Below are 11,304 nucleotides of genomic sequence, written 5' to 3'. Positions count from 1 at the left end.
TAGAAATCAAAAAGTATCCTCTTGATTAAATCAAAACATTCTTAATTTCCGCATTTTTAAACATTTAACTCAGGAAATTACTAGGAAATGTCCCCTGTATTGAAATTCCACGTCCAGTTCCAGACTCAGTCAGCGAGACTTTAAATTTTAATCACTAAATTTACGCTTTTCCAAGAATAATGATTACCACAAACACTTTTCTTCTACTTTATCAAAAAGGGATGTCTTAAATCATGAATATATAATAAACATAGTCTCAGGTGTGTAATGAACCTTTCTAAAATTGATCAGCGTAAACATTGTGATATCATGACGAACGTACACAGTGTCGTCACTTAGTACTACTGTTTGTGCAATATATGGAGACAGGCATAGTAAAGGGTATTACTAGTTGAGATTAAAGGATCTATGTAGAAAATGCAATATTAAAACTTAACTCCGTAATACAATTGAATCTGGAAGGAAACTGATGTAAAAACTAGTCCTTTAATATGGGAGAGACAATTTTCTGTTATCAGGTCATTGACGTGATAACGAAAACAAATATCAGGCAAGTGTTTTCGTGCAGTTTTCAAGGTAGTTGCAGGCTAAATAGAAAATAACTTGCTGCTGTCTTTTGATATTATAATAGATGTTCTCAGGTCGAGGCTGATAAATGCTCTAAACTGAGCCCGATCCGCCCTTATCTACAAAGCCTTATAACATTGATATCGAAAGACAATAGTCTGTTATTCTATTTATCATATATAACACATATATAACTAAGCTACAAAAACATATTTCCTTCCGTTATTTCGCAAAACCTTGATTTCTGAAGCAAAAATAAATAAATTCAAATTTTGCAGACTTGAAAATTCATCCGATTCTGAAACATGTGAACGGAACAATACGGCAGTCATGTTGAATTCAAATTAGAAAATATCTATTTACTTTCTGTCTTACTTGTTAAAAAGAGTAACAATAAAAAAAATTCTATCTGCGTAAAAATAAAAAAAGATAAATCAGCTGTGAGCCTTGTTCAGAAATGATGTTTGTTTTATCGTTTAGAAGTTTAAGGGGACGCATATTGCTACATTCACAGTTCATACAGAAATGGCGAAGGGGTGCATATTCAAGAAATCGATGGTGGGAAAATAAAAAACATATTCCTAAACTGATATAATACTGATGGACACCTGTAATATTCAGTATTTAGTGGATAAGGATGTGGTACTATGAATGTAATAGGAAAACAGAGGTCTTTATGAAAGTACATTCAACACAAAATATTAAGCTTTTGTATATGGAAAAAACAGGTTTTTTACAATAACAGTGTTCCAAATAATGTTGAAGGGATGAGATTTTCTTTCTAACACACCAGGTTTGCTTAAACATGTAAAAATTTAACGCAACGTCATTTCAGCTCGGGATGGACGCCATATTTCTCATTGATAAAAATGTAAACACAAAAAATCAGAGTGGGATTAGCATTGCAAGGGCATAACATGACGTTCTACACAATTAATACCTTAGAACAGATATCTAAGATGCTACACAGGTCAGGCGGGTTAATGCATAATGGCGATCACTTGAAATTCATCTTGAAAAGGTGGTTAATTTCAGTTTGTTTACATGGTTTTTAATTTTCCCACGACTTCTCAGCGATTCACTGCAAATGTATTACTGCGCCGGACGAAAGGTAACTCTAATAAACAACGGGAGACAACTTAGGTGTCAGCACGTGTACGATTTTTAAAAAAACATGTCGATGATTATAATTTCTTATCAAATAATGAATCCTATTCAGATATTCGTCTTTAATATTAGAAAATTATTAATTTCTGTGGACATTTGTCAAAAAATATTACTTACATTGGACTACTTTGTGCATCAAACTGGTTTCCGCTTCAGTTGTGAGGCACTTCCGTTATACTTTTTGACAACAATAACAAAACACACAATGAATCAATAAAGTCACTTATAAACCGATTGCTACTTAAATCAGTGTAAGTAAAGTTGTTGTTACAACATTATACATGTTCGTTACGTTATGAGATAAAGTTTATCTTGAACTGCATAATCCATTAATTACGTTTAGATGATATTGCATTTACAACTTATTTGACCCCATTTTTTACGTGAATGACAGCATTCTCGTGCAACTCGTGCAAACAGAGTTATGAAAAGTATGGTGGAGAATTCAAGGACAAATTATAAATGACATTAAAGTGAGGATAACTGTATATTCGTCCAGTTTTGATCATTGACATGCCTGCTGTGTATTAGTAACTTTTGTGAACAAGATTAGAATGTTACTTTTGCACATATACACATTGATTGGACCTCTCAACCAAATTTCATACCTTATTTTAGGGATTTTTAAGACAATACATTTTCAAAAGTTTGTTCAATGTGTTTTGATATTTAAGTGCATTGTAGTGCATGAATACCAAGTTAAAAATTAATAATGGCAACATTTCTAGGCCCTTATTGTAAGCCACTAGACTTCTGTAACGATAAATGTTTAATGTATTAAGGGGAATATACTCTTTTAGTTTTGGAATGTGGCATTCCTTGACCACCGTATCTTTTCTTATGCACTACTTTGTAAACAAACTAAATAATGTGTTTTAGCTTACATATGCGAAATGAAAAGCAAGACAGTGACCATATTTCACATTCTTTCTTTAAATTAGAATCTGTAGGACATTGATAAATGTTTGGACAAGGTGAAGCACTATTATTTTCGCACCAAAAAGTCTTAATTGTTGACTTTGAATGTACACAATAAGTCTTATGTAATTCAACAATAACTTTCTTGTTTCAGTTTTCTCATTTTTATTTTATTGAGCAATCCTTTCTGTACTTATAACAGTTGAAACAGTATCCATTTCATGTACCAAAACCTTGTACTTTTTTGCAGGTAAATTTTATCATACCCCACCCACTTTTTTCTAATTTCAAGGTATGCGTCCCCTTAATTTTAAAAACACTTTCCAAAAGTTGACATGTTTAGATCAAGCCTGTTTTAAAGATCATCTGAATAATAGAAGCCATTACCATAAAGCTACATTTAAAGACAACTATATTCTCTTCCTGTTAAACCACAAAAGGTGTTAAGTTATGTCCATAAAGGACCATTTGTCAACAAAAATGACTTGTTTCATTTCCAATGAGTTGTCTATAGAGACAGGTTTAAATGTATATACTGTCTTTATAAGAATGAACAAGACATTTACATTTAAAAATGTTAGCGAATAAAATGTCGTTATTCAATAAACATACACTCGACTTCATACCTAAGAGTAAAGTCTAAAGCAGCACTGTTTCGTTTAAAAACTATCTAGCTGTAAAATGAAAAGTGAAAATGGCATTGTCAATTCTGCGTTAAACACTGGCCATGTATGTTTTTCAGCTTAATTGTAACCTTTCTAATCGGAATATTCTTTGTGGTCCAGTAGCCGATACCACCTAGTGGCGTTTTACCGAACACTCCATTCATGTTTCCCAACCTGTAACAATCTTTGTACCACCATCCTCCACCGTCTAAGCTCTGGAGACAGCAATTGGTTGACGATATATCGTTGTCCCTGTCATATGTTGAAAATTTCATACTGTTATGGTAACTCAGTAGTTCGTTAATACTACCTTCATAATTAAAGGCATCCACGTTCAAAGTGTATGCAGTTGCAGCTCCTTGAACGGTAAACACTTGGTAATGTGCATAATCTTTTGTCCCATCATAATTTTCTATATCAAAATGTATCTGACTGCCTTCTCGAGTTAGACGGTGAATTTTCTCCAAACCTAACCAGTGAGAGCCATCGATATCACCAAACCCACTAACGTAATCATTCCATGGCCGATAAAAGTTTACTTTACCGTCAATCCGATTCTGCAATTGAAACAAGCAATGTCACATTATATATTTGCATATCTAAGTATTCTTAACGTAGCAACACTTAAGGAGATAAATGTCAACTATTAACGGCATCTTTGGTCCATCCCGATATTGCTGAACATAACATTTAAATCCATTTAATTACAATATTACCAGGATTGCGTTATTGTAACAATGTAGAAAGTGCTTGTCTTTAATTTTTTATTTTAGTGGCGAGAAACGGTTTTGTAAATTGTCTAGTACGTGAAAAATATTACCTGGATCAAAGTCCAACCCCCGTTTGTCATGTCGCAATACACAAAGAAAGGACATCTTCCATCTGGTGAGATAGAATAAACTCCGTCTGTTCTTGTACCGTTTTTAAATAACTCCAAACAGTCTATAAGAAATAGGTAATTTTCTAAACAATAAAAAGTTATTGCAATATATTTCTTGCGTTGGTTCATAAAAAACACAGTTACATTTATTCCCTGTCTTGAAACTGAATACATTGACACCACTTATCTCTACGATAAATCACACTTGGGAACTTATTATTTCGATTCTAACACGACATACTAGTATCAACAGTGTTAGAAAAAAAGGTAACTACGCACCTTGATCGGATGACGTCATTGCACGCGAGTGGTTTATTGCAGAATAACCCGAGATAGATTTTGCTCTATATGTATGTAGGATATTTGCTGGTCGTGTTAGAATAAAGTGTAAGCGAAATTATGCCTATTCATAATGTAACATAGTAAGAAAAATTATTGACGTATGAATTAAATAGGGTCAAGTCTCAAATGTTCCATTACGGATATAGGCTAAATAACATATCATTGCATTTTAAACACAACAAAGAACACTGACCCTACTCGTGGTCCCACATTTCTTTTCCGATATACAAAATGTACCTGACTTGAACAAATTGGATAGTGGATCACTAGGCAAAACTTCATGTTAAATAGCCTCTTTATACCTTATACTTTTAGAGAAGATTTTTAAATGGTTTTCTAATAACACTAAACTGAAAAATATTGACCGGCTTGTGCACATTTGAAAGGGCAACACTAATGAATTGTTCAATAAAAAGATTCATCTCTCATAAACAGTCCCAGTCAAACTGAGTCTACTTTGCAATAATTGTACTGACGGAAAAGACATTTTCTTTATTTAATTCTGTAAAAAGATCCTTTGAAATCATAGAACACAACCATGCAGAAGAATAATAGACTCGGTTTGGGTCTGTTCAAGAGAGGTAACCTAGTTAAAACTGTATTTACTTAAAAATAGTTAATGTGCTTCGAAACATAGTGTAGAATCTTTCTTGAAAATGTAAGAAAACCATCTTGATGACTTTGGAAGGTCTGTGGTTCTTCAAGGCGCCTACCTTCGCCAAATGACACACTTTTCGTCTAAACCGAAACAGTGGTCCAAAACCTTGTCTCAACCAAACTATTTAAAGACACTTGAAATACATTTATGTTATAATTTGGTAAATATATGTAAACGCGGTCCGATAGCTCAGAAGCAGAGCATTCTAAAAATACTGCCTCCAGCTAAAAAGATTTCCTTTTTAAATCTGGTATCTTAACCTAATTATGAATACGCTGCACCGAAGAGGCTTGTTTAAAGCACCTCCATATTTGTATTCCGTACCTGAAATCGGTGGTGTCAGTGCATAAATGTCAACTTAACGTAGACGCAATACTTTTAACGGTACACACATTTTCCACTTCCCATTGGTTTCTTAAATATCGACACGACACCTATTTCCAAAAATCTTTGTTTGGGTACAAAAAGTGACATCATCAGTCGCTCGCCTGACCTTGACTATTTGACCCTTAATATTATGTAAGACTTACTGTATGAATGTGTTTTTTTTTATAGAAAGTCTTAAATGCGCAAATATGTGACAAAGACAAGAAATCAGAAATCACACTGACCTTGTATATATCACCTAAAATGTGTCAAGACATAAATTACATGTAGGATGAAAACAATACAACAAAAAATCACATCATAAGTAAATACAAGCAATTCCTCAATTAGAGTGTAAAATAAATAGAGATTTTCCGTTTAACTCTTAGCCGGACCAGTAGAGACCAAGATCAGCCTGCACATCCGTGCAAGCTCCTCATGGTCTGCACTGTTCGCTATTCAGTCAGTAAATGTTCAGTGAACACACCTTTAAAAAATAAGTGATGCTGCCCATGTTGAATGATGGACTAGTCGATTTTAGAAATATAGCATGGTAAGGGTTAAAAGTCCAAAGTGATATCCGTCATTAAAATATTTAAAATTATATCACCCAGCCATACCATTCTTTAATAAACTACACTCCAACCCACTATAATCTAATACAGTTTTAATATATGCCTTCTTTAAGCCATCTCTTTTGTCTATTCAACAACAATCTTCAGACAGCTGCAAGTCAGTCTGAGTTCACCTGCTAGTTAAGCGAATAGTTTACATTATTCTTGCGGTAAAATGGCCAGATATATACAGCACTTTTAGATTACTTTTAAAAGAATTCGTAAAAAAAAAGCCATTTTATGATTATTTTTTTCTTGATACCTTTTTGAACTAACTATTCTAATCAAGTCGATGACTTTGTATTGCTGTGGCATTTTATATAAGAACATTTTCATGCTCCCCGAAAGAGGGAGCATATAGTCGCCACCTTTTCCGTCCGTCCGTCCGTCTGTCTGTCCGTCCGTCACACTTCTTGTCCGGAGCCTTACTTAAAAAGTAATGAAGGTACTAAGTTGTAACTTCACACAATGATAGAGTGGAAGTGCAGTGATAAGGAACCATAACTCTGGATCTCCCTTTTGTAAAAAGCTTGTCCAGAGCCTAAGTCCAAAACTATGGAAGGGATTGACTTGATACTTTATAAACTGATAGAGGTCGACTCAGTCAGAGAAAGTTCAGTGTCAAAGAACCATAACCATAACTGACCCCATTTTTGAATAATCTCCATTTATTTGAAAAAAAATTGTCCGGAGCATAATTTAAAAAGTATATAAAGGAATGACTTGGTACTTCAAATTAATATAGAGGTCATTGAAAAGAAGAGCAACTACCAGGATCTATAAATCTAGCCTACCCTATTTTTGATTTATCTCCCTTCATGTAAAAAGCTTGTCCGAAGCCTAAGTCCAAAATAATATAAGGAATTGACTTGACATTTTACGTGTAGATAGAGATCAGTTAGAGGAGTTGCAGTGTCAAAGGGCAATAACTCTATCTGACTCCATTTTTAGTTATCTCCCCTTATGTGAAAAAACTTGTCCAGAGCATAACTTGAAAATTATATGAGGGATTAACTTAACACTTTACATATTGATAGAAATCAGCGAGAGGGAGTGCAGTGTACACCATTGAGAAAGGAACATGGCTGCTACAGAACAGTTTAGAGCGGCTCATAAGTTGTTGAAAGGGTGTTTTATATATAGCTCTCATGGGCCTAATTAACAGGGGCCAGCTAGTTGAAGAAAGTGAGAGAATCGCCCAGGGATGCTCTCAACAAAGTTGGAACCGCTGGACCAAATCTGAGATAGGTCCATACGAGGAAGAAACAGATCATGCTTGTTGACGATCTATCAAGTTGATTGTAAAAAGGAGTCCTATCAACTTTTTCTATTATATTTTTAGCTCCGATGGCCCCTAAAAGAGGTCAAGTGTAAGCATCTTAATGAATTTGAAAAGGTTTATACCAGGATGCTACACACTAATTTTAGTAAAGATCCATGATGCGATTAAAAAGTAGAAGCTACTTTATGAGTTATTATTTTTACTCAGGCGGACCCTAAAAGGGATGCAGTCCTGGTTCGATTCCCGACTCGGTAGTGTCTGTTTCATTCAGATAGCAGAGAAACAAAACCTCATGTTCTAATATTTATATTTTGTCCAAAAATGATCACTTTAAGGCAAAATCTTGAGCTCATCCCTTTGAAAATGGTTGTAATACATTGTATTTAATAAATGGTATTTTATACCTTTAGGGAATCCTTCAATGGTCGTAAACGGGGAAGTATTTTGTTCTTGCAGAAGTTTCTGGAGCTGCTGAACCTGGACTTCTAAAACATGAATTTTCTGTTCCATTTCTACAGGGCACGAGCTTGTGACGAGCGCGTCTGTGTTTTTCGTGTGCATCAAAATATTATGCATATAGCTTACGTAACCGACGGCAAGGAGAGAGGAAATGTATATCATTACTATACTGGCTTCCATTTCTCTTGAGCTGTTAGCAAAGAGTTCACCCTACAATGTAAATTAAATGTGGAATTAAACTTCAACGATATTCTAAAAGTCACTCTTTATTAAAGAAGTATTTTTAAATTTTACATGTATATCATGAAAAGGTATTTAAATTCTCTTTGAAAATTGCATTTTTCATCAAATCCGTAGCAATATTTAAAGTTCATGATCAATAGACTGGCAACCAATACAATTATAAAAACAGCAACTCAATTTAACTGTTCATAAAATTTCAAATGTAAAATGATAGTGAACAGGCTTAGGTCCAGATGGGTACTTTCGTTTTCAATATGTTTGACATGTGCTGACATGTGTACTTAGCATATTTGAAACATAAAAAGTAATACCTTGTGTTATTTCCTCCGTTGTTTTAGCAGCACTCCAGAAATCAACTGTTAAATCCACTCTCTGGTAATGAATTCTTTGATATTTTAAAGCTTCACATAAATCGTTTTAATAGCACCTAACATGTACCTAAGCTATATGTTTATGTTAAAGTTCATGACGCGTAAACTTCAATGGTAATATTGGTATTATTTGATTTCAGTGTTAAACTTTACACTTAAGTACAGTATATAAACCTATGAAGTATACTACAGTAATTTATTATTAACGGTATATTATTTATAATTCGCCAGTCTGATCTTCTGTCAATTTATTTTTAACTTGCAAAAAACTTTATTAAGTTAGCAGACGACAATATTTGTAAAAAATGCCCAATTAGCGCAGTACGTAGAACGTCCGGTTTCGGATGTAAATAGAACAGTTTGAATAGCAATCAATATTGATTACTATGTTAAATGTATAACTGAAAACAAGCTGGCGAACATTAAGCGAGCGAACGTTAACAGCGAACATTAAGGTAGCAGGGTACACTTCGAATTTTGGCCCCCAATATTTGTTATAAATAAAACTTCGTGATTTTGGATGTCTGTAAATTAAGGTGAGAGATAATGATTATTAATTCTTTAGAAAATTTATACAGCCGATTCATGTAAAATTCTGATGTCAGTTGGAAAACTAACTGCTGGTAGCTTTGTACGATCAATGAGACACCTTTTTCGCGGAAAAATTCAAATCACGGAAGGGTTCTGTGCTTGTTGATTGATACTCAGGAACATTTTCGCTATTTTGTGAAAAAATGAGCTGGATGGGCCCCCATTCCGTTTATATCCCGACGTTCAGTAAGGACTATTAAATTGAGAAATGCAATAAAATTGGGCATTGTTCTTGCAGCGGGATCATTGCAGGCCGTTCAAAAGGTGCAAAATTGATGATTTTGGCATGCTATTTTTCATGGATGGTGTAAACCTTTCGTTTTGATAACTTTCTTTATTCTTGTATGATAATCCTGATCTTGCTATTAATTAAAAGCACAAAACATGCACGCAATTTATAAAATGGCCACCCTGATTCTGCTCATAAGGGAAGTGCAATATGCGACTCGCTACATGTAAGACCGTCCGTGCCCAAATTTTTTGCATCTAAGTGACCCTGCTATCTAATTTCTCCAGCAAACATTAATAATTTCAGCGAACGTTAATTACTTCCCTTGATTTCTCTAAGAAAACAACTGCCAGACAGTAAGCTAACTAACACAAAAAGGGACGAGCATTTTAGGTGTTTCAAGTTAATATTGTATTCCATTATGCACGTCTACTGTATTGTAATTATAAAAAAGTATTAACAATTCAGTCTGATTTTTATGCGGAATAATTGTTTTAATCAATTATATAAAAGTATAATAATTGACAGCACTAAACAGCGGCCCTGCAGCAGTTTATACGGTCCGCAAATCAGCTTCCAACAAAACGATCCTATCATTTAACAAATACACAAACAATTTAAATTGAGTTAGAAAGCATATTTTTAAACGTTAAAAATGGTAAAGATATCCATTCTTCTCCAGTTGTTACCATTTTTTCTCGTTTTAGCTATTAAAAGAATTCGGCAATTACTAAGATGATGTTGTTGATGTCATGAATGAATGTGATCCACGCTTCAATAGATCTATTAGAAATAGAAAACAACAGTGCCATAAACATAAGCATTCTACTATATGTTTCTTCTGCAATTTTCAGGCTCGGAGTGAATAAATAAAATCTATTTAAACTACGAACCTCTCAGTTGAGGTTTATTTTGCTTGTTTGTATTTAAGTTTATTTATAGTCGCCACCGGTAACCCATATAGGCGGAAGACTGTTAGTAATCTTAATGGGAGGATAGAGCAAGACACAGAAGACGCTCCGATTCAAGAAGCTTCCCTAGTTCTTTAGTGTGCCAGGTGTAAATTACCGTGGCATACACAGGACTCTAGTAATTTTCAGCTGAAGAAGCAGGGCTCGTTCTCACGACCCCAGGTTTCGTAGTCAAACACTGTGTTAATGGACCACTGCGTCCGCTCTTTCAGTTGAGGCTATCGCAAATGCTTAAGTATAGAACCTCAGTCCTGGAATGGCGACCACTGACTAACAGGAGAGACTATAGGTTCTTTCATCTACATTTACATCTACATATTCCTAATACAGTTCTCATTTGACTCGTCGTAGCACAGAATCTATTTAGTGTATCGCCCCCGCCCCCACCAAAAAAAAAAGAAAAAAGAACTAGTATATATGCGATGGAGAAAGAACGGAACGACAACGAAAAGAGCAGCTACTTTCAAAAGCAACAGTTTATATATCGAGGCTCCAGAAATAAAAAAGTCGTACTTTTGAGAACACTGAAAGAAGAAGAAGAAGAACTAAATATTTTTTGCAGATTTTTCACTGACGCTGATCATATCTTTATTGTAACCTCAAAGTGAAAGCTTTTACATACTGACGGTTGATAATATTTGGGAAATTGTCAGTATACGCCTTTTTACAGTCGTCAATAACGAAAGGTCGTATCTGCTACCTATTTACTATATAATAGGCCTAATTATTGTTGTATTCAAAATTATATAATATGCAATCTTAAAATGTTGCATATGGCAAATACGGCCTTTTTCTTCAGTAGATATTTCAAAAACTGACCAAAAATGGGGCGTAAGTAACAGGTACGACTAAATGTTATTAACAAAATGCCATTTTTGGCTTAATAAATCGGGTCACGCAATTATGATTTTATGTTCTGGTTGCAGTTTCCGAAAATGAAGGCTGTATCGTTAGTACATGCGTGAAAATGTGTAATTAGTA

General features: G+C 34.3%; 1 protein-coding gene across 1 annotated transcript; it reads right to left on the bottom strand.

The window, feature by feature from the left end:
* Window positions 1–3,047: 3,047 nt before the first annotated feature.
* LOC128554029 (microfibril-associated glycoprotein 4-like) lies at window positions 3,048–8,687 on the bottom strand. Its single transcript, XM_053535239.1, has 4 exons — window positions 8,473–8,687; window positions 7,864–8,128; window positions 4,138–4,259; window positions 3,048–3,874 (listed from the first exon to the last, which is right to left on the bottom strand). Exons 2-4 carry the CDS (start codon window positions 8,096–8,098, stop codon window positions 3,356–3,358), a joined length of 876 nt encoding a protein of 291 aa, XP_053391214.1. The 5' UTR covers window positions 8,099–8,128; window positions 8,473–8,687; the 3' UTR covers window positions 3,048–3,355.
* Between the last annotated feature and the right edge of the window lie 2,617 nt (window positions 8,688–11,304).

Source organism: Mercenaria mercenaria, unplaced genomic scaffold, assembly GCF_021730395.1.
Source record: "Mercenaria mercenaria strain notata unplaced genomic scaffold, MADL_Memer_1 contig_4660, whole genome shotgun sequence".
In the NCBI taxonomy this organism is placed as follows: Eukaryota; Metazoa; Mollusca; class Bivalvia; order Venerida; family Veneridae; genus Mercenaria; species Mercenaria mercenaria.
The sequence above is the reverse complement of the archived record's forward strand: the minus strand, read 5'-3'. Positions and strand labels throughout refer to the sequence as shown.

Bases quoted from the DNA above. Each gene is read 5' to 3' on its own strand.
- LOC128554029 (XM_053535239.1), bottom strand. From the start codon at position 8,098: ATGGAAGCCAGTATAGTAATGATATACATTTCCTCTCTCCTTGCCGTC. The intron at 4,260-7,863 runs GTATAAAATACC...TATTTCTTATAG, and splicing joins CATTGAAGGATTCCCTAAAG to ACTGTTTGGAGTTATTTAAA. The intron at 3,875-4,137 runs GTAATATTTTTC...TTTCAATTGCAG, and splicing joins GGGGTTGGACTTTGATCCAG to AATCGGATTGACGGTAAAGT.